Here is an 18,555-nt window from a genome sequence, read left to right on the forward strand (position 1 = left end):
AACAGATGGAGCACTACCGAATTCCTTCTATGAAGCCACAATTACTCTTATACCTAAACCACACAAAGACACAACAAAGAAAGAGAACTTCAGACCAATTTCCCTTATGAATATCGACGCAAAATTACTCAATAAAATTCTGGCAAACCGAATCCAAGAGCACATCAAAACAATCATCCACCATGATCAAGTAGGCTTCATCCCAGGCATGCAGGGATGGTTTAATACACGGAAAACTATCAACGTGATCCATTATATAAACAAACTGAAAGAAAAAAACCACATGATCATTTCATTAGATGCTGAGAAAGCATTTGACAAAATTCAACACCCCTTCATGATAAAAGTCCTGGAAAGAATAGGAATTCAAGGCCCATACCTAAACATAGTAAAAGCCATATACAGCAAACCAGTTGCTAACATTAAACTAAATGGAGAGAAACTTGAAGCAATCCCACTAAAATCAGGGACTAGACAAGGCTGCCCACTCTCTCCCTACTTATGCAATATAGTTCTTGAAGTTCTAGCCAGAGCAATCAGACAACAAAAGTAGGTCAAGGGGATACAGACCGGAAAAAAAGAAGTCAAAATATCACTATTTGCAGATGATATGATAGTATATTTAAGTGATCCCGAAAGTTCCACCAGAGAACTACTAAAGCTGATAAACAACTTCAGCAAAGTGGCTGGGTATAAAATTAACTCAAATAAATCAGTAGCCTTCCTCTACACAAAAGAGAAACCAGCCGAGAAGAAATTAGGGAAACGACACCCTTCATAATAGACCCAAATAATATAAAGTACCTTGGTGTGACTTTAACCAAGCAAGTAAAAGATCTGTACAATAAGAACTTCAAGACTCTGAAGAAAGAAATTGAAGAAGTCCTCAAAAGATGGAAAGATCTCCCATGCTCATGGATTGGCAGGATTAATGTAGTAAAAATGGCCATTTTACCAAAAGCAATCTACAGATTCAATGCCATCCCCATCAAAATACCAATCCAATTCCTCAAAGAGTTAGAGAGAACAATTTGCAAATTCATCTGGAATAACAAAAAACCCAGGATAGCTAAAACTATCCTCAACAATAAAAGGACTTCAGGGGGAATCACTATCCCTGAACTCAAGCAGTATTACAGAGCAATAGTGATAAAAACTGCATGGTATTGGTACAGAGACAGACAGATAGACCAATGGAACAGAATTGAAGACCCAGAAATGAACCCATACACCTATGGGCACTTGATTTTTGAGAAAGGAGTCAAAACTATCAAATGGAAAAAAGATAGCATTTTCAGCAAATGGTGCTGGTTCAACTGGAGGTCAACATGTAGAAGAATGCAAATCGATCCATGTTTATCACCCTGTACAAAGCTTAAGTCCAAGTGGATCAAGGACCTCCACATCAAACCAGATACACTCAAACTAATAGAAGAAAAACTAGGGCAGCATCTCGAACACATGGGCAGTGGAACAAATTTCCTGAACAAAACACCAATGGCTTATGCTCTAAGATCAAGAATCGACACATGGGATCTCATAAAACTGCAAAGCTTCTGTAAGGCAAAGGACACTGTGGTTAGGACAAAACGGCAACCAACAGATTGGGAAAAGATCTTTACCAATCCTACAACAGATAGAGGGCTTATATCCAAAACATACAAAGAACTCAAGAAGTTAGACCGCAGGGAGACAAATACCCCTATTAAAAAATGGGGTTCAGAGCTAAACAAAGAATTCACAGCTGAGGAATGTCGAATGGCTGAGAAACACCTAAAGAAATGTTCAACATCTTTAGTCATAAGGGAAATGCAAATCAAAACAACCCTGAGATTTCACGTCACACCAGTGAGAATGGCTAAGATCAAAAACTCAGGTGACAGCATATGCTGGCGAGGATGCGGAGAAAGAGGAACACTCCTCCATTGTTGGTGGGATTGCAGACTGGTACAACCATTCTGGAAATCAGTCTGGAGGATCCTCAGAAAATTGGACATTGAACTGCCTGGGGATCCAGCTATACCTCTCCTGGGCCTATACCCAAAAGATGCCCCAACATATAAAAAAGACACGTGCTCCACTATGTTCATCGCAGACTTATTTATAATAGCCAGAAGCTGGAAAGAACCCAGATGCCCTTCAACAGAGGAATGGATACAGAAAATGTGGTACATCTACACAATGGAATATTACTCAGCTATCAAAAACGAGTTTATGAAATTCGTAGGCAAATGGTTGGAACTGGAAAACATCATCCTGAGTGAGGTAACCCAATCACAGAAAGACATACATGGTATGCACTCATTGATAAGTGGCTATTAGCCCAAATGCTTGAATTACCCTAGATGCCTAGAACAAATGAAACTCAAGACGGATGATCAAAATGTGAATGCTTCACTCCTTCTTTAAAAGGGGAACAAGAATACCCTTGGCAGGGAATAGAGAGGCAAAGATTAAAACAGAGGCAGAAGGAACACCCATTCAGAGCCTGCCCCACATGTGACCCATACATATACAGCCATCCAATTAGACAAGATGGATGAAGCAAAGAAGTGCAGACCGACAGGAGCCGGATGAAGATCACTCTTGAGAGACACAGCCAGAGTACAGCAAATACAGAGGCGAATGCCAGCAGCAAACCACTGAACTGAGAATAGGACCCCCGTTGAAAGAATCAGAGAAAGAACTGGAAGAGCTTGAAGGGGCTCGAGACCCCATATGTACAACAATGCCAAGCAACCAGAGCTTCCAGGGACTAAGCCACTACCTAAAGACTATACATGGACTGACCCTGGACTCTGACCTCATAGGTAGCAATGAATATCCTAGTAAGAGCACCAGTGGAAGGGGAAGGGATTAACAATCGAAATGTAAATAAGAAATACTCAAGTTATTAAAGATAAAAAAAAAGTAACTGAAAAAAAAAGAATTGTAGTCAGAAGGAATCTGCTAGGCAGCAATCTAAAGAACTCCACTAGCCAACATGATGAAAGACCTACAAACAACCTACCCTAGAACATGTTAACATAGAAACAATTATCCTTCAATGAGGCTAAGACTGGGCTATTTAATAAGCTGTGACTTTCACCTGTTCCACCCCATTCACTAGTGTGAAAATTTATCTGGTCCTGTGCGGATGACGACATGCAATTCTTTTTTCTTTTAAACAGGGTTCTGAAAAAAGAGTTCTATCAGTGCAGTTCTCTTATGTTTTGTGATAGCCTAGGAACAAAAGGGTGCCGGTGTTGGGAAGCTTTAGGCAAGGGAATCCCCTGGTTAAAGTATGAGGTGACTTAGGCCCTGCTCAGAGATAGCTGTTGATACTCACTGCCTTTTTCACCAAATGTGAAGAACTGAGCCCCTACCCCAGATTGGAGGCTGAAAACAGCAGAAACAAGAATAATCTGGGAGAAAACCACTGTGCTTTGCACACTGGAGTTGAAACACCAGTCACCTCACTAACTAAAGACTTGTGGAAGGAAGTAACTCTGGTGGCAGCTGTGTAAGTAATGCCTTTCAACTCCATCCCAGGGAATTCTGAGAAAGCAAGCCCGAGCATTTAGGGCTGGCATTGTTGGCTTGCATTCCCCTCTTCTGCCAGTAGAGGGCAGCAGCTGAGAGAAGAAAGAGCATGCAAATTGCTCCAAAACAGAGATTTAGTCATTGTTTACTCTGATCTGTCTGGATGTTTTCTTCTACTCCACTTAGTTCCCTTTTTGTTGTTCGGTGAGAAGGTAATGGGAACTGGGTTGTGGGGAAACATTTGGGGATGAGAGTCAGAGGCCATAGTGGGTAGACTTTGTCATCTATCTGCTTATAGAATCATCCACCCAGGCCATTTTATCTCCTGGATGCCAATGAGAGTTGTATCCATAGAAGCTGCTGTTGTGGCCTTTGCTGCCAACAGCGTACTCCCTGGATTCACCGTAGTTAAGTAATAGGTCTAGGATCATGGCAGATAGGGCACAGACACGTCTGGGAATAATTAGAAATTACACTGTAATATCAAAGGCTCGACTTCTACCTTACAGCCCAATAACTACTCTCTGTTAAGCTGACTCAACTTAGTCCAATTTGAGTGGGTTTGTTTTGATTTTGAGACATGAATGTCCATCAATAGATGAATGGCGAAAGAAAATGTAACGCCTACAAACAAAAGACAGCCATTGAGCCCCAAATAGGAACGAATCTCTGACACATGCTGCAACATGAATGAACTTCAAAACCAATGTGCTACGTGAAAAACGCTATCTGAAAAGAACTCATATTATTCGTTCTATTTATATGAAATACATCAAATAGGAAAATGAAGGCAAAGGAATTTAATTAGTGTTATTAGAGATTGATAGACGATAGGAATAGGGAGTCACTGCTTATCAAGTACTGGGTTTCCATTGGGAGAACCAAACAAGTACTGGATGTAGAAAGTGGTAGTGGGCGTGTGTAATTCCACTGAACCATACTCCAAAATGGTTTGTATGCTTACTTTCACGCTAGCTACATTTGCTCACAAAAAAATTGTTATCTATCGAGCCCCAGAGCTCCCAGGGACTAAACCACCATCCAAAGAGTACATCTGGAGGGATCCATGACTCCAGCTGCATAGGTAGCAGAGGATGCCATTGTGGGGCGACAATGGGAGAAGAGGCCCTTGGTCCTGTGAAGGCTCGATGCCCCAGCGTAGGGGAATGCCAGGGCAGGGAGGTGGGAGTGGGTGGGCAGGTGGGTGGGGTAACACCCTCATAGAAGCAGGGGGAGGGTATGGAAGAGGGTGGTTCCAAGGGGGGTTTGGGGAGGGGAACCAGGAAAGGGAATAACATTTGAAATGTAAATTCAAAAAGTATCCAAAAGACATTATCTAATCCAACCCTTCCACCAACTCAGACATCCCATCCCAATCCATCTGATTTATTGGTGTTTGGCAGAAAATAATCATAACCCAACTCCATAAATTAATGATTTTTCCATCCACTTACTGTCAGTGTGTGCTTTTATTTTGGTTTAACCTAATTTTTGGCATATGTAGCCAAAAGCTGCTTTTCGTCATACAATCTTGTTTTTTCAGTGCTGGGATTGGAAGTCAAGAGCTTGCAAAATGCTACATCGGCCAATGAATGCCTTTACAGTATCTTTTAGCATCCAAATAGAGTTTTTTTTCTGACTGGCTAAAAGTATGCTTCTGTTTACTCTTAGTTCCCAGTACTAAAGGCTCCAAATTCTACAATCATCTAGGTTGACGACAACCAATTAAGGTAAACACAAATTAGACAACAGAGCTGTTAATATGATTACAATCAACTAACTTGCCAGTTGTTAATGGGTAGTATTTGGTTGGCAGATCTATACATACAAAACTAGTGGGCATGCATGCCCACTAGTGTGCCAACTGCCTTTTATTAATGCTAGACAGTTATAAAATAATATTGCATTGCATAAGCTCTGAATTTTTATTTAAAAAGGTACAGAGTTGGCTTCAATTAAAGAAGCTCTATTTTAATTTTCTTAAAATAACTGAACGTATCCAGAAACTATTATGTGTTTCTGAAACAATGCCTTCTATTATTTGTGAACTAAATGGGTGATTATTTGGTTTGTAAAACTGAATAAAAAATGTAAACTATGATGAAAGTCAAAAGCCAAGAATAGCAATTTCTTTTCCAAAGTACCCCTCTACTTCATCCCTGGAGTTGAGATATGGCACGAGATCACAGAACAAGAAAGTAAGTATATCTTTAATGGGTCAAACCTATTCCTGAGAATAGAACCAATATTCACCTTTCTTGATGTTGAATCGTGTGAAGACCTCCTTCTGGAGCTATTGGGTGTCCTGTCACTGGCAAAAAGATTTTCCAAGTCCTGAGAGACTTTCTCAGATCGGATGATAAGAGGGCTAATGCTGAGTCTCCGTGAGCGCAGGGATTGGATCTGTTAAAAGGGAGAATGGAAGAGTTTCAAACATGGGTGTTTCCCATACGGTACTGGTATTCTGATGTTCTTTTGTTCCTTAACTGGTGAAAGAAGCCAAAAAGAAAAAAACGACATGCATACAAGTGTCATAATGAAATCTAGAATTATGTATAATAAATGCTACTAAGCACCGGGAGATGGCTCAGTAGGTAAAAATGCCCACCATGCAGAGATGAGGATCTGAGTTCAAATCTCTAAAACTCATGTAAAATTAAGATGGGTTACAGAAGCATCTGTAATCCCACTGCTTTGATGGCGAAATGTGGGTCAGAGATAAGAGAATCTCTGGAAATTTGCAGGTCAGGTTACCTGATGTATACAATAGAAAAACCGTAAAGAGACCCTGTCTGAAACAAAGGGGGTAAAAGGCAAGAATCAGTATCTGAGGTTGTGAGTTTGTCCTCTGACTCTTACTTCTACAAATGTGCCGTAAAGTATGCACACACTCACAATTGCGTGTGTGTGTGTGTGTGTGTGTGTGTGTGTGTGTGTGTGAACAATGCCCATGAAGCCTCCATAGATTAATGTTAAAACTGAAGACACTGTGTGGTGTGTTAATTAATAATGGCCCTCATGACTTTTGAAGTGGGATAAATGCATTTTGCATTATGCTTTGACTACAAGCCTATGGGGACCAAGGAGTGGGATATGGTGGTGGTTTGAATAGGTTCAGCCCTCCTAGACTCATGTATGTGAATGCTTGGCCCATGGGGCATGGCATTAATAGGAGATGTGACCTTATTGGAATAGATGTAATTTTGTTGGAGGAAGTATGTCACTGTGGGGACAGGCTTTGAGGTCTTAAATGTTCAAGCTATGCCCAGCGTGAAATCACATCTCCTCCTTCTGCTGCCTATGGATCAAGATGTACAATTCTCAGCACCTCCAGCACCTTATCTGCCTGGATGCTGCCATGCTTCCTGCCTTGATTATTATGGACTAAAACCTCTGAAACTGTAAGGCAGCCCCCAAGAATGGCTCCACTGGCTCATATATTTGAATGCTTAGTTATCAGGGAGTGGAGATTATATATAGTCATATGTGTATATATGTATGTGTTGGGAATCGGTTCTAATGCTTTGTTTTAAATCAGCTTCCAAAAGCTGCTTCCAGATCTGAAGGTCCCTACCCCAGATGGCTTGGATTGGTAATAAATAATTTGCAGTACAGCCAATGGGGAGACGAGGTAGGACTTTTAGATTGTGGCAAGAGATGGAGGAGGAGGATAGTCATGACTCAGAGAAAAAGGGATGAGATTTAAGATCTGCAGGAGAGAAATCATCAAGCAGTTTGTGGGGGAAGGGAAAGAAGCCCTATGGGAGGGGGTGCTCAGAAGGTAACAGGGCAGCAAAGATAAAATATAGATTTAGAAAGTACTAAGACGGGGTTGGGGATTTAGCTCAGTGGTAGAGCGCTTGCCTAGGAAGCACAAGGCCCTGGGTTTGGTCCCCAGCTCCGAAAAAAAGAAAAACGAAGAAGAAAAAAGAAAGAAAGTACTAAGACAGGAATAACTGAGGGGGTGCTTGCTAGCCATGGGGAGGTTTAGAAGTGCCTAGCCACTGAGTATATATATATATATATGAAAAATAGGCTCTGGAAGGAATTTCTTCCCTCCTTACATGTCTAATATATATTTAAACCAAAGATCAGCAAGCAATTTTGGTTTTTCTCTGGGTTTTAAACACTTTTGCCAATCCTCAAACAATGTCCAAAACTCCAAATTTTTATTTGATTAAAGTCAGTCTTGGTTTCCGTCTCTTCCAGCTTCTGTGTAGAAGTCTTGCTTCATTCTGCTCCTTATTTGAATTTTGCCCATGTATTTGAAGCCTAGTATTTACAGGGGCAAGCGAATCTTGAAGTTAGCATCTGGGGTTGATCCCCACACTACAACTGCTGTTCCTTTTGTTCCAGCAACTGTCTTGGCTGAGTCTTGACCTTGTTCATCTATTGTCTTCATATTATGAAGTTTGACTTTTCTAGAAATGTTAATGAAAATCTAGAGACCTAAGACTGGGTGTACAGTACTTCCTGAGCATGAATTCAATCTCCAGTATGAGATAAATAAATAGATTTAAAATTTTTTAATGTATTGTTATATCTTTAACTTTATTAAAAAAATTTTAGGGGATGCTTTTGGATGGAGGGTTGAATAATTTCAGACTAATGACAATGTTACATGATCCTCTTGATATGGATCGACATCTTTGATTTTATCTTTAACAAATATTGGATAAGCATCTAGAGTTTGTTACATCCAATCCTCTGAACGGGGCCTACAATACTTCACGAAACATGATTCTTTTTTCTTTTGAACTAATATCGCTTGCTTCTGTCTAAGGTTTTACATAGAGCCTCCAGATACTAGCCGGGGGGAAAATGGACACAGTGGAGGTTTGCCAACATTTTGCCCCTGGAAAACTCCTGGCCAGGGTCTCCAGTGCTCCCTTGTGACTACCAATCTAAGCCCAAATCAACTATTACTTCAATCAACCATCCCTAAGACCAGGAATAATGAGGAGGAGGAGGAGGAGGAGGAGGAGGAGGAGGAGGACGACGACGACGACGACGACGACGACGACGACGACGACGACGACGACAAATAACTTTCACGAAGGGATTATATTATACCAGGCAGTGAAAAATCTCTACAGTTCTTACAAAGTGATTGCTAAGTATCATGTCCATTATCTAAATGGAGAAAATGAGGTTTGAGAGATGTTGTGGCTGGCCAGTTGTAAGGCAAGTATTGGAAAGCTCTTGCCAAATTGACAGCTTGTGTTTTTAACCACTATTCACTCTAGTATCCTCTCCAGCATAAGTGCCACGGAAGTGGGGAGGTCCCATACTGAAGACCATCCATGTTCAGGAAGTAGAAAAGCAGCAACCAAAGCCAATGGTGTATTTGCTTCCTTAAGTAGAACTGCAGGGGGTGAGTTGGGTCTGAGTGCAGTAAGGAACCTGATTTCTACAGGGTTGGTTATGTAAACAATGAACTCAAGATCAGAAAGGTGCTAATAATATGCTATCACATTCTAACTGTTTCAAATCAAATAAAGAAAACGTCATCTAAGCAACCATGTTCCCAATACCGCATCAGGTGAATTCTGGAAGTGAATAAAATTGACTAAGCCCTAGTATTTCAGACACAACTGAATACGTGGATTTCTTCCCTCCCAATCTGTAGATGCTTGCCCTGGAGGGATTGCTCATTGATTAGGAGCATGTACTACTCTTGCACAGGACCCACATCAGGTGGCTCATAACAGTCTGTAACTCCCTCTGGTGGCTCCTTCACGAGTGTGCACATACCCCCACAAATATATTAATTTTTTTAATTTAAAAAAAGAACTCCACCCCATCAAGGGACCCACACACTGGGTAACCCTATACTTCCACCAGGTTCTATGGAGCACTGGATACCAGAACCCTTGATTCATTCTGTTCTGTTCATTGATGTGTGTGCTGTTTTGAGACAGGGCCTCCAACTATATCCCAGGGTATCTTGTGATTCACTATGTAGAAGAGGCAAGTCTTGAATATATGATCTCCTGACTCAGTGTCCTAAATGCTTATATTACAAGGAAGAGCCTCTGGGACCCTTACCACCAACTAACCTTCATTTAGTGCCATCATCTTGGCAATTAAAGGGAGTTTTCTACCCAAAGTTTAATCTGGTTATTGATGACCTATTACCACCTATCTTGTTTGGCTTTTTTCTTTCTTTCTTTTTTAAAAAACAAATTTTCTTTGTATAGCCCCAGCTGTCCTAGAAGTCAAGCTGTAGACTAAGCTGGCCTGAGCTCACAGAGAAGTGCCTCTGCCTCCCTCGTGCTGGGATTAAAGAGTGTGCCACCACTGCTGGACTCTTTTTTCCCCCAAAGTACAAGTTAGAGTTATCTGGGAAGAGAAACATCAGTGAAGAAAATGCTTCATCAGATTGCCTGTAGACAACTCTGGGAAATTGTCTTGAATGCTAATTGATAGAGAAGAGCCCAGCCCACTGTGGGTGGGGCCACCTCTAGGAGAGGAGGCCTGAGTGGATTAAGAAGCAGACTGAGCAAGCCATGGAAAGCAAGCCAGTAACCAGTTGTTCCCCTGTTCCCTCTGCTTCAGTTCCTGCCTTTAGTTCCTGCCCTGACTTCCCTCAGTGATGGACTGTTTACTTAGAAGTACAAGATGAAATAAACTCCCCCCCCACCTCCACGTTGCTTTTTTTATGCTCTTTATCACAGCAGTAGCAAACTAACTAATACAGCGCCCTCTGCTGTCCCTGGGCGTGTTTTGCAGGGGAAGGCCTAAAAAGGATGGGGCCCAATGTGTGAGCTATAGGCTCACTCTGGTCATTTAACAAAACTTGCCTTTGGACTATTTTCACCACCCCCTTCATCATGAAAAAGAAAGCTCCTAAACTGCTCCCCAGCAATCATCCCCCCAAATTAACTCTAGTTTTTAAACTGAATGTCCCTGCTACACGAGTTTCATTGTTTCTGGGTCTGAAAGAGGAGGGAAAGAGTACAGCGAGTAGGACCTAAGCTGCTGCTTACCAAATATAATAAACAACCTGTGGTACTTTTCGTGGCCACGAGGAAGCAAGGGGGTGTCACTACAGGCCTGCAGAAGCTGGTGTTGCTATTTTGGACTGAACAGCAGTAGAGGAGAATAGGTTTTCCCTAATGTACAGCAGGAAGACAACAGTCCACTACCACTAGGGGCCCCAAGCCACAGAGGCACATCCTCTGCTGATTTTTGCAGTGCTCTCTTCCCCACCCTTCAAGTTTAAAGCACCCAGCAGAATTTGCCCACAGTGCACAGACCACAGTCAGCCATGTGAAGTCTCTAACACGTGTCAGAAATAAACCCAACTTACTTTGGGCAAAATACAAAATTAAAATAGGGCCTTAAGAGTGCGGCTGTGTCTGGAAAGCTAGGAAGAGTGAAAGCATCTTATAAAGTGGGGAAGAGCAGGCCTGTGGATTTTGAGGTTAACACACCTGAAATACATTTTTAAGTCAACAATGTACTAGCCTAGTGGCGCTGAATAATTTCTTTTAAAAACATTTATCACATGGATTTATGTTTATTTTATGTGCGTAAGCATTTTGCCTGCATGTAAGTCTGTGTTCCATGTCGCTGGTGCCAATGGAAGCCAGAAAAGGATAGTAAGTCCCCTGGAACTAGAGTTACAGATGATTATAGGCTATCATAAGGTATTGGGTATCAAACCTGGGTGCTCTAGCAGTGCATCTAGTGGTCTTAACCACTGAGCTATCTCTCCAGTCCCCTGAACAACTTCACTCAATCCTCATAAGCAAGTTTTTGAGGGAGATATTAAGACTGTACATTGTAGATGAGGAAAGGAAGGCTGAGAGAAGTTAAACAGCTAAAGCATGGTTTTCCACCAAGTAGGTTGAAGGACAAGAATTCAAGCAGACCTGTGTGGTGCTTTGAATGAAAATGGGACCTGTATGCCCGTAGAGAGCAGCACTATTAGGTGTGGCTTTATTGGAATAGATGCGCCCTTGCTGGAGGAAGTGTGTTGCTAAAGGTGGGCTTTGAGTCTCAGAAGCTCAAGCCAGACCTAGTGACTCACTGTCTTTTCCTGTTGCCTGCCGATCCAAATGGAGAACTCTCAGCTCCTCCAACACCATGTCTGTCTACATGCATCCATGCTTCCCAACAGTGTGAAAATGGACTAAACCTCTGAAACGGTAAGCCAGTCCCAATTAAATGCTGTCCTTTGTAAGAGTTGCTTTGGTCATGGTGTCTCTTCAGAGCAATAGAAACCCTTACTAAGACAGCAGTTGGTACCACGGACTGGGATACTGTTGTGATAATCCTGACCATGCTTTTGTTTGGAGGAATGTGAACTTTGGAGACTTTGGGTTAGAAAAGCATCTGAAATGCTTTAAATTGGGGCTTAATGGGCCACACTGGCAGAAGCATGGAAGACAGTGGTACTGGCATGATTTGAACTGTGGGGGGCCTGGCTTAAAGGCTTCAGAAGAGAAGAGAGTTGGTATGTTACTTAGAAATCATTCTTTTGATATTTTGTTGAAGACCGAGACCCATTTTGCCCTTGTCCAAAGAGTCTGCCTGAGACTAAATTGAAGAGTTATGGATTAACTGCTCTGGCGTAGGACATTTCTAAACAACCCAGCATTGCCTGTTTTGTGTGGCTACTGGAGGCCAGTCTTATGCAGATCTATACTGAAAAGGAGCAAGCTGGCTAAGGAAAAACACAAAGTGTACAGTTGGAGGAAAAGGGGGGGTGGGAGCACTAGAAAGTGTAAACAGATTAAAGAAAAGCCTGATGCTAAGTGGAATAAAGGGAGTGGTGACCTCTGAGCAAAACTCCACTCAGCTAAGCTTTGGGTTTAAGGCTAGCCTGGTCTATTGAGCAAGTTCCAGGACAGCCATGCTTAGGCAATGAAGGAAACCATCAAAACCAGAAAGCTGGTGACTGTAATCGAAAGAAGGAGTCGTGTTCCATCTCCAGCAAGCAGCAGAACTTGGCAGCTTTGGCCACATGGTTCTGGCTTTAGAGTTAAGAGCAGAAGAAAGGGGTTATGGAATCTCCCTCCAAGACCAAGGAAATCCACTGAGACCAGGCATGTGTGAGGGTGTCCCTGCATGGAAGCCTAGAGAGGCCATTGTAGGAAGAGGTGAAGGTGAAGCCTGGATTGCCTTGGAGATCCCAAGATGTTGGAGATGCCAGAGTCAAGAGATACATGCTGAGAAAAGCTGCTAACAGGAAGTGGAGCCAACAAAGCTGAAAGGAGTTGGAGATGTGAAGAGTACTTTGATATTAGACATGGAGATGACTTTGAAGTTTGACCAGCTGTTTTCCAGTCTTGCTTTGGTCCAGTATTTCCCCACTATGCTCCCTTCCCTACATTTTGAAACAGTAATGTATATCTTGTGACATTATATATTGGAAGTATATGATCTGCTTTTTTTGATTTCACAGGAGATTACAGTTAAGAGATTGCATGGATCTCAGAAGAGACTTTAAACTTTGGACTTTTAAACAGTGATTATACTGTGATAGAATATGGGGACCTTTGAAGTTGGACTACGATATGGCTACAAGCCTATGGGAGCCAGGGAATAAAATGATGTGGTTTGAATGAAAATGGCTCCCATAGGCCCCTAGGTAGCAGTACTCTTAGGAGGTGTGCCCTTGTTGGAGTACATGTGGCTTTTTTGGTGAAAGTGTGTCACTGGGGTCAAACTTTGAGGTCTCAGATGCTCAAGTCAGGCTCAGTGTCATTCTCTTCTTCCTGCTGCCTGTCAACCCAGGACCATGTTTGCCTGTACAAGTCATGTTTCCCACCCTGATGATGATGGACCAAACCACTGAACTATATGCCAGTCCCAATTAAATGTTGTCCTTTATAAGAGCTGGCATGGTCACGGTGTTTCTTCACAGCAATAGAAACCCTAAGACCACCTGTCTATTTGTCTTACCCCACCATGTTACACATATCTCTATGGTATTACCTCAGTAAATTTGGAGCTTGAAGCCCAGGCTCCACTGCTGGAAGAATAGTGATCCCCAGATCCACTCAAACCTCCAAGGGCACTACTTCCTGAGACTCTAGGCAAAGTTCTGGAAATAGGAGATCTCTGTGGAGAGAAAGAAAACTTGGGGGGTTGGCATGCTACCAAATAAATACTCCAGTATCAAACTAATAAACTGTCCAGTATCAAAATAATAATGGTATCCCTGTGTGTGTTAAACAAATACTATGTGTTGACCATGTTACATAGTTAAATGTTACATAGTTAAATGCCTATTTATATTATTTGAGATTTAAGATAGTCTTGTGAGGTAGAATTAGTTAAGCAAGATCAAATTCATTCCTCTTTTGAGGGGGAGGGGGCAGGATAGAAGAATAGTGTTTAATCAGTCTGAGGTCAAGTTCATTGTTACCTTTAGTGATCTGCTTCTCTGGGGCTCTGGAGAAGAGTGTGGCTTGTCTAATGCTTTTTCAGGCTCAGGATCTGCACAGAAGACACTGTCGTGGGATATGGCCTTGGCTCCCATGCCACTCTTGGGCCTATGTGGAAAAGAAAAGTAAAAGCAGTGCAAAGGATTAATAATTGAAGGACAAGATATTTTCGTGAAATAGATACCATAGAAAGCTCAGAAGGATATAGAGATGCACGTGTGCTGACACAGAAAACCATCTCTGAGATGGAGAGTAAGAATCAAAACAAGAGTATAGGCCCATTCAACACACACACACACACACACACACATATACACATATGCACCGACACACAGACACACATATATAGTTTATGTTCAACAAAATGACTGGGAAGTATCTGTCAAACTGTTAGTGGTGAGTCCCTCTGAAGAAGGGTCCTAAAGAAATTACAGGGATTTTCATTTTCTGCCTTGTGCTTTGGATTAATTTTAATGTTTAAAAATTATTTGTGTATGCTGGTCTTTGCTGTGGTTCATAGTCATCATAAAAGCAATGAGGAGTATATGGGAAGACTTGCATGGAGGAGAGAGAACAGGAAAATGATGTAATTATATCATAATCTCCAAAAATAAAAAAAATAATTAGTTTGTATATATTTTATAGGCAAATTCTACTGAGATGGTTTAGTCATCGTAAAATTTGTCCGCATAGCATACAACTCCATAGTGACAATCTTGAGAAATGGAAAGATTATTAAAAATCCTTTACACTCAAATAGCCCTTGAGGGTTTTTATTTTGATTTGTTTTGAAATTATCAAGGATCTGCCCAAATACTATCTTTTCATTTTTACATCTATTTATTTATTTATTTATTTATTCATTCATTCATTCATTCATGTATTGTGTGTGTGTCTATCTGTCTGTCTGCCTGCCTGCCTGCCTTCCTGTCTGTCTGTGTGTGTATATGCTTGCCCATTTATATAGGTCAGAGAGAACAACTTTGGGGAGTCAGCTCTCTCCTTTCCCCATGTAGGTCCCTAGAATTAAACTCAGGTTGTAAACTTAGGAGCAAGCAGCTTTACTCACTGAGCCATCTAACAGGCCCCACAATATAGGGGCTTTTCACTTAGTTGGTTTTTTCTCTTTGTTCCCAAGACCTTAAGGATATATCTATCCTATTTTCCAAAGCATCCTTATGCACCATTCATGTGTCAATGTTCAGAAAAATGTCTGGGCGGTATCTGTCGGATCACTTAGAAAGGTTTTCCAATTAGGAATGGGACCAGGTTGAAAGAACTTGGAGAAATGTTAGAAACAAAAAACAGCAAGTGGCTCGGAAGACACCCATGGGGACAAGGTAATATGTTTTTCAGCCATTTGACATGCAAGTGTGGATGCATGCCAATGCGACTAGGGAATGATGGGGATCTTTGTGTAAGAAACAAAGGAGTAGAAGGAGAGGAGACAGGAAAAGAGCACCAGCAGCAGGCTAGTGCAGCCGCACACAGGCCCTGGCTCCCTCTATTTTGCTGCGTCTCAAGTTGTCTCCAGGGGAGTTCATTCTAATCCTTGTTACCTGAACTTGCCACTATCTCATATTCAGGGAGGGTCTGAATCCTGACAGCCTCACAACAGGGCACTTGTTAGTCCTCTAGCCCAGCTACTTCAAGCACAGTTTCTTCTTTTTTCCCCTTTGTGATTACAAAAAAACAAAAATCTGTTCTTTTAAAATTTACATATTTATTTTATTCTTTGAGAATTTCATACAATATACTCTATATTCTTTCTTTTTCTTGTTAAAATATAATTACGTCATTTCCCCCTCCTCCATCTTCCCTGTAACCCCTCCATGTTCCACCTCGTCTCAAATTGATGACCCTTTTCTTTAATTGCTATTTATATATATATATGAATAAGTATAAAAACATAACCCGATGAGACCATTTCCTGTTGTGTGTGCTTTCAGGTTGACTACTTGGGATTCAATAATCAAATAGTATTTACTCCCCCTCCCCCTCCCCCTTCCCCTCCAACTACTATTTTTTCCCACTTCTCCCTCTCTGCTTCATGTCCCCTTTTAAAGTTTACTTTCTTCACTTAGTGTTTCCAATATATACAAGGGTGTGGGGCCATCCACTGGGACACAGTTAAGCCACCAAAGGCCATAAGAAAACCGAGACTCTTCATAACCACCAACTGCCAATAGCTCCTCATTTAAGAGTAAAACCTCGGGGTTGGGGATTTAGCTCAGTGGTAGAGTGCTTGCCTAGCAAGCGCAAGGCCCTGGATTCGGTCCCCAGCTCCGGAAAGAAAAAAAAAAAAAGAAAAGAAAGAGTAGAACCTCATGGTCCCCTCCTCCATGCATGCTGGAATAGTGACTGCAAAGCCCTGTTTTTTACATTGCAACTTGCAATCCTGTATGGCTTTATGTACTTGGAAACATGCAATGATTAAAAAATAATTCAGAATCAATTGCATAGCAAATATGGGGTGCTTCTGGCAGGGTTCATCCATGTTATATTGTGAGCTTTCACTGTAACCTTGGCTCTGAATACATAACACATGTACTCTGCATACCAATGAGACACTTTGGGTTTTTTTTTCTACATGTATGGAAACATAATGGCTCAATTATAAGAAAGACAATATTTTCTTACTATCATACCTCAACATGGAAATATTAAACCATATATCTTTGGATTATACTGTGTTAAAATACTCGATTTTGTTTCTTTGTTGCATGAAACAGGGTCTCACCATGTACCCTTGGATAGCCTAGAACTTTCTGTATACACCAAACTGGTCTCAAACTCCGAAAGATCACCCTGCCTCTAGCTCTCAACTGCTGGTATTATAGACTTGGACCACCACCCCCAGCTGGCTATCAGTGTTAGCACTTGCGATGGTTTCAATATGCTTGGCCCTTAGGGAATGATACTGTTAGAAGTGTGGCCTTGTAGGTGGAAGTGTGTCACTCTGGGGGCTTTGAAACTCCGCCCAGTGTAAAAAAGCCATTATTCTCCTGTTTGCCTTCGGAACAAGATGTAGAACTCTCACCTCCTCCAGAGACATGGCTGCCTCCACTCTGCCATGCCTCCCACCATGATGATAATGGACTGAACCTCAGAACCAGTAAGCCAGCCCCAACTAAATGCTGTCTTTTTCATAAGAGTTGCCTTGGTCATGGTGTCTCTTTACAGCAATGGAATCCCTAAGAAATGGCTGATCAAAAGCCTTAACTCACTTCCAAACACCTGAGTGTCATTCTCCAAAGTTTTGGTCCTGTTATATTAAGCAAGGAACAAAAGCCAGGAGTGATCCTCAGGCTCTTAAGTTACACTTTATTTAACCTATGTTGCTCGCAAAACTACATCTCCCTCTTCACCTGCCTTGGGTGTTTCTCAACATTTCTCAATGTGGCAAATACAGCAGAGTTAATGGACCATTCTGAAGTGAGAGGTTACGGTCTTTGTAAAAAAAAAAAAAAAAAAAAAAAAAAAAAAAAAAAAAAGGAGCCATTACCAACTTGAAGAAACAATGCACGCTAAAGCAGAGAGCCATTCCATCCCCCACCCCTCTGGTTCAGACATGCTGGTTATAGTCTTACTTTGAAACAATGTCCTACAATGGCATTGCTTGAAGGATGTGAAATAATCCCTTCTGTTGTTGTGAAATAGCCTTTGGCAAGTCCTCATGGTAGGTGCGCTCATTAAAGAACCATACGTACTTCAGTGTCATCATGTCATGGGAAGTGTTTGGGGGAGTATTGGGAGAGTCTTAGCATGGCAGAGCCTCAGAGGGTGACTAGAAGCACTAGTATGATCTGCGGCACCACTAGTTGTCTGCAGTTTAATGTCATGAGAATTGGTCTAAGGAGTGCTCCATAGAGGGTTCGGATACAGGGACACCTGGAGGTGCAGGATATCCCATAGAAAGAGAAATATGGTGCTTAAGTCAGAATATCACACATAAAGAATGTGAATGGGTGCGAGTGAGTGGCTGAGAAACAACCTTCCTCATATCTCTGTGACCACCTAGTGCCCTCAGGGGGGGATACAAGATGGAGTGAGCTTGTTAGCTTGTTTGTGTGCTTTTGCAGCAACAAAAGATTTTATGCTTAAGCTCTTGTATGTTAAAATGTTCTTCTTCTTGAGATTTTATTATCCAAATCTGCAACTTAGGGGTGAGACAAGCATACTAGGCCAAAAGACTAAGCCTGTGCATGACATGGACCATTCCGATGTTATCAAATGGTTCACAAGCTTCTCATGAGCAGTAAGCCCAGCCCGGAGTCTGATTGTTCTCCTTGCTTGTGACTGTTGTATATCCAGCCCCAGCCCTGTAGGATGATGTCATTATGCAGGTGAAGGAAGGTGAAGATAGAACGAGGCCTGTCATTGGACAAGAAGGAAGGATGAGGGGAGAAGTTTTAGAGATGAGGAGGAGACTGGAGCGGGAGAGGGAGGCAGCCAAGAGAACATGGAGGCTGATGTTAAGATTCCACGCTGTACATTTACAGGTTGTTATGAATATCCTTAAGGGATGGATGTGTACAGGGCTTTGTATGACTAGGTGGGCAATTATATCCTATCAATTGGATCAGAAGTTACTGTGTTGTGTGTTCTTTCATGTGCAGATTTAATTGAATTCAAG

The 18,555-nt window shown here is 41.8% G+C and overlaps 1 protein-coding gene across 1 annotated transcript in view; it reads right to left on the reverse strand.

Annotated features, from left to right (window-relative positions):
- Nucleotides 1-18,555, reverse strand: part of Kiaa1210 (KIAA1210 homolog) — a 50,544-nt gene that overhangs the window by 22,846 nt on the left and 9,143 nt on the right. The window contains exons 4-6 of the mRNA XM_063280563.1: nucleotides 13,901-14,027; nucleotides 13,468-13,593; nucleotides 5,776-5,925 (exon numbers count right to left, since the gene is read on the reverse strand). Of these exons, the coding sequence (XP_063136633.1) occupies nucleotides 5,776-5,925; nucleotides 13,468-13,593; nucleotides 13,901-14,027 (403 nt within the window). The remainder of the gene's footprint in view (nucleotides 1-5,775; nucleotides 5,926-13,467; nucleotides 13,594-13,900; nucleotides 14,028-18,555) is intronic.

Source organism: Rattus norvegicus, chromosome X (genome assembly GCF_036323735.1).
Source record: "Rattus norvegicus strain BN/NHsdMcwi chromosome X, GRCr8, whole genome shotgun sequence".
Classification (NCBI taxonomy): domain Eukaryota; kingdom Metazoa; phylum Chordata; class Mammalia; order Rodentia; family Muridae; genus Rattus; species Rattus norvegicus.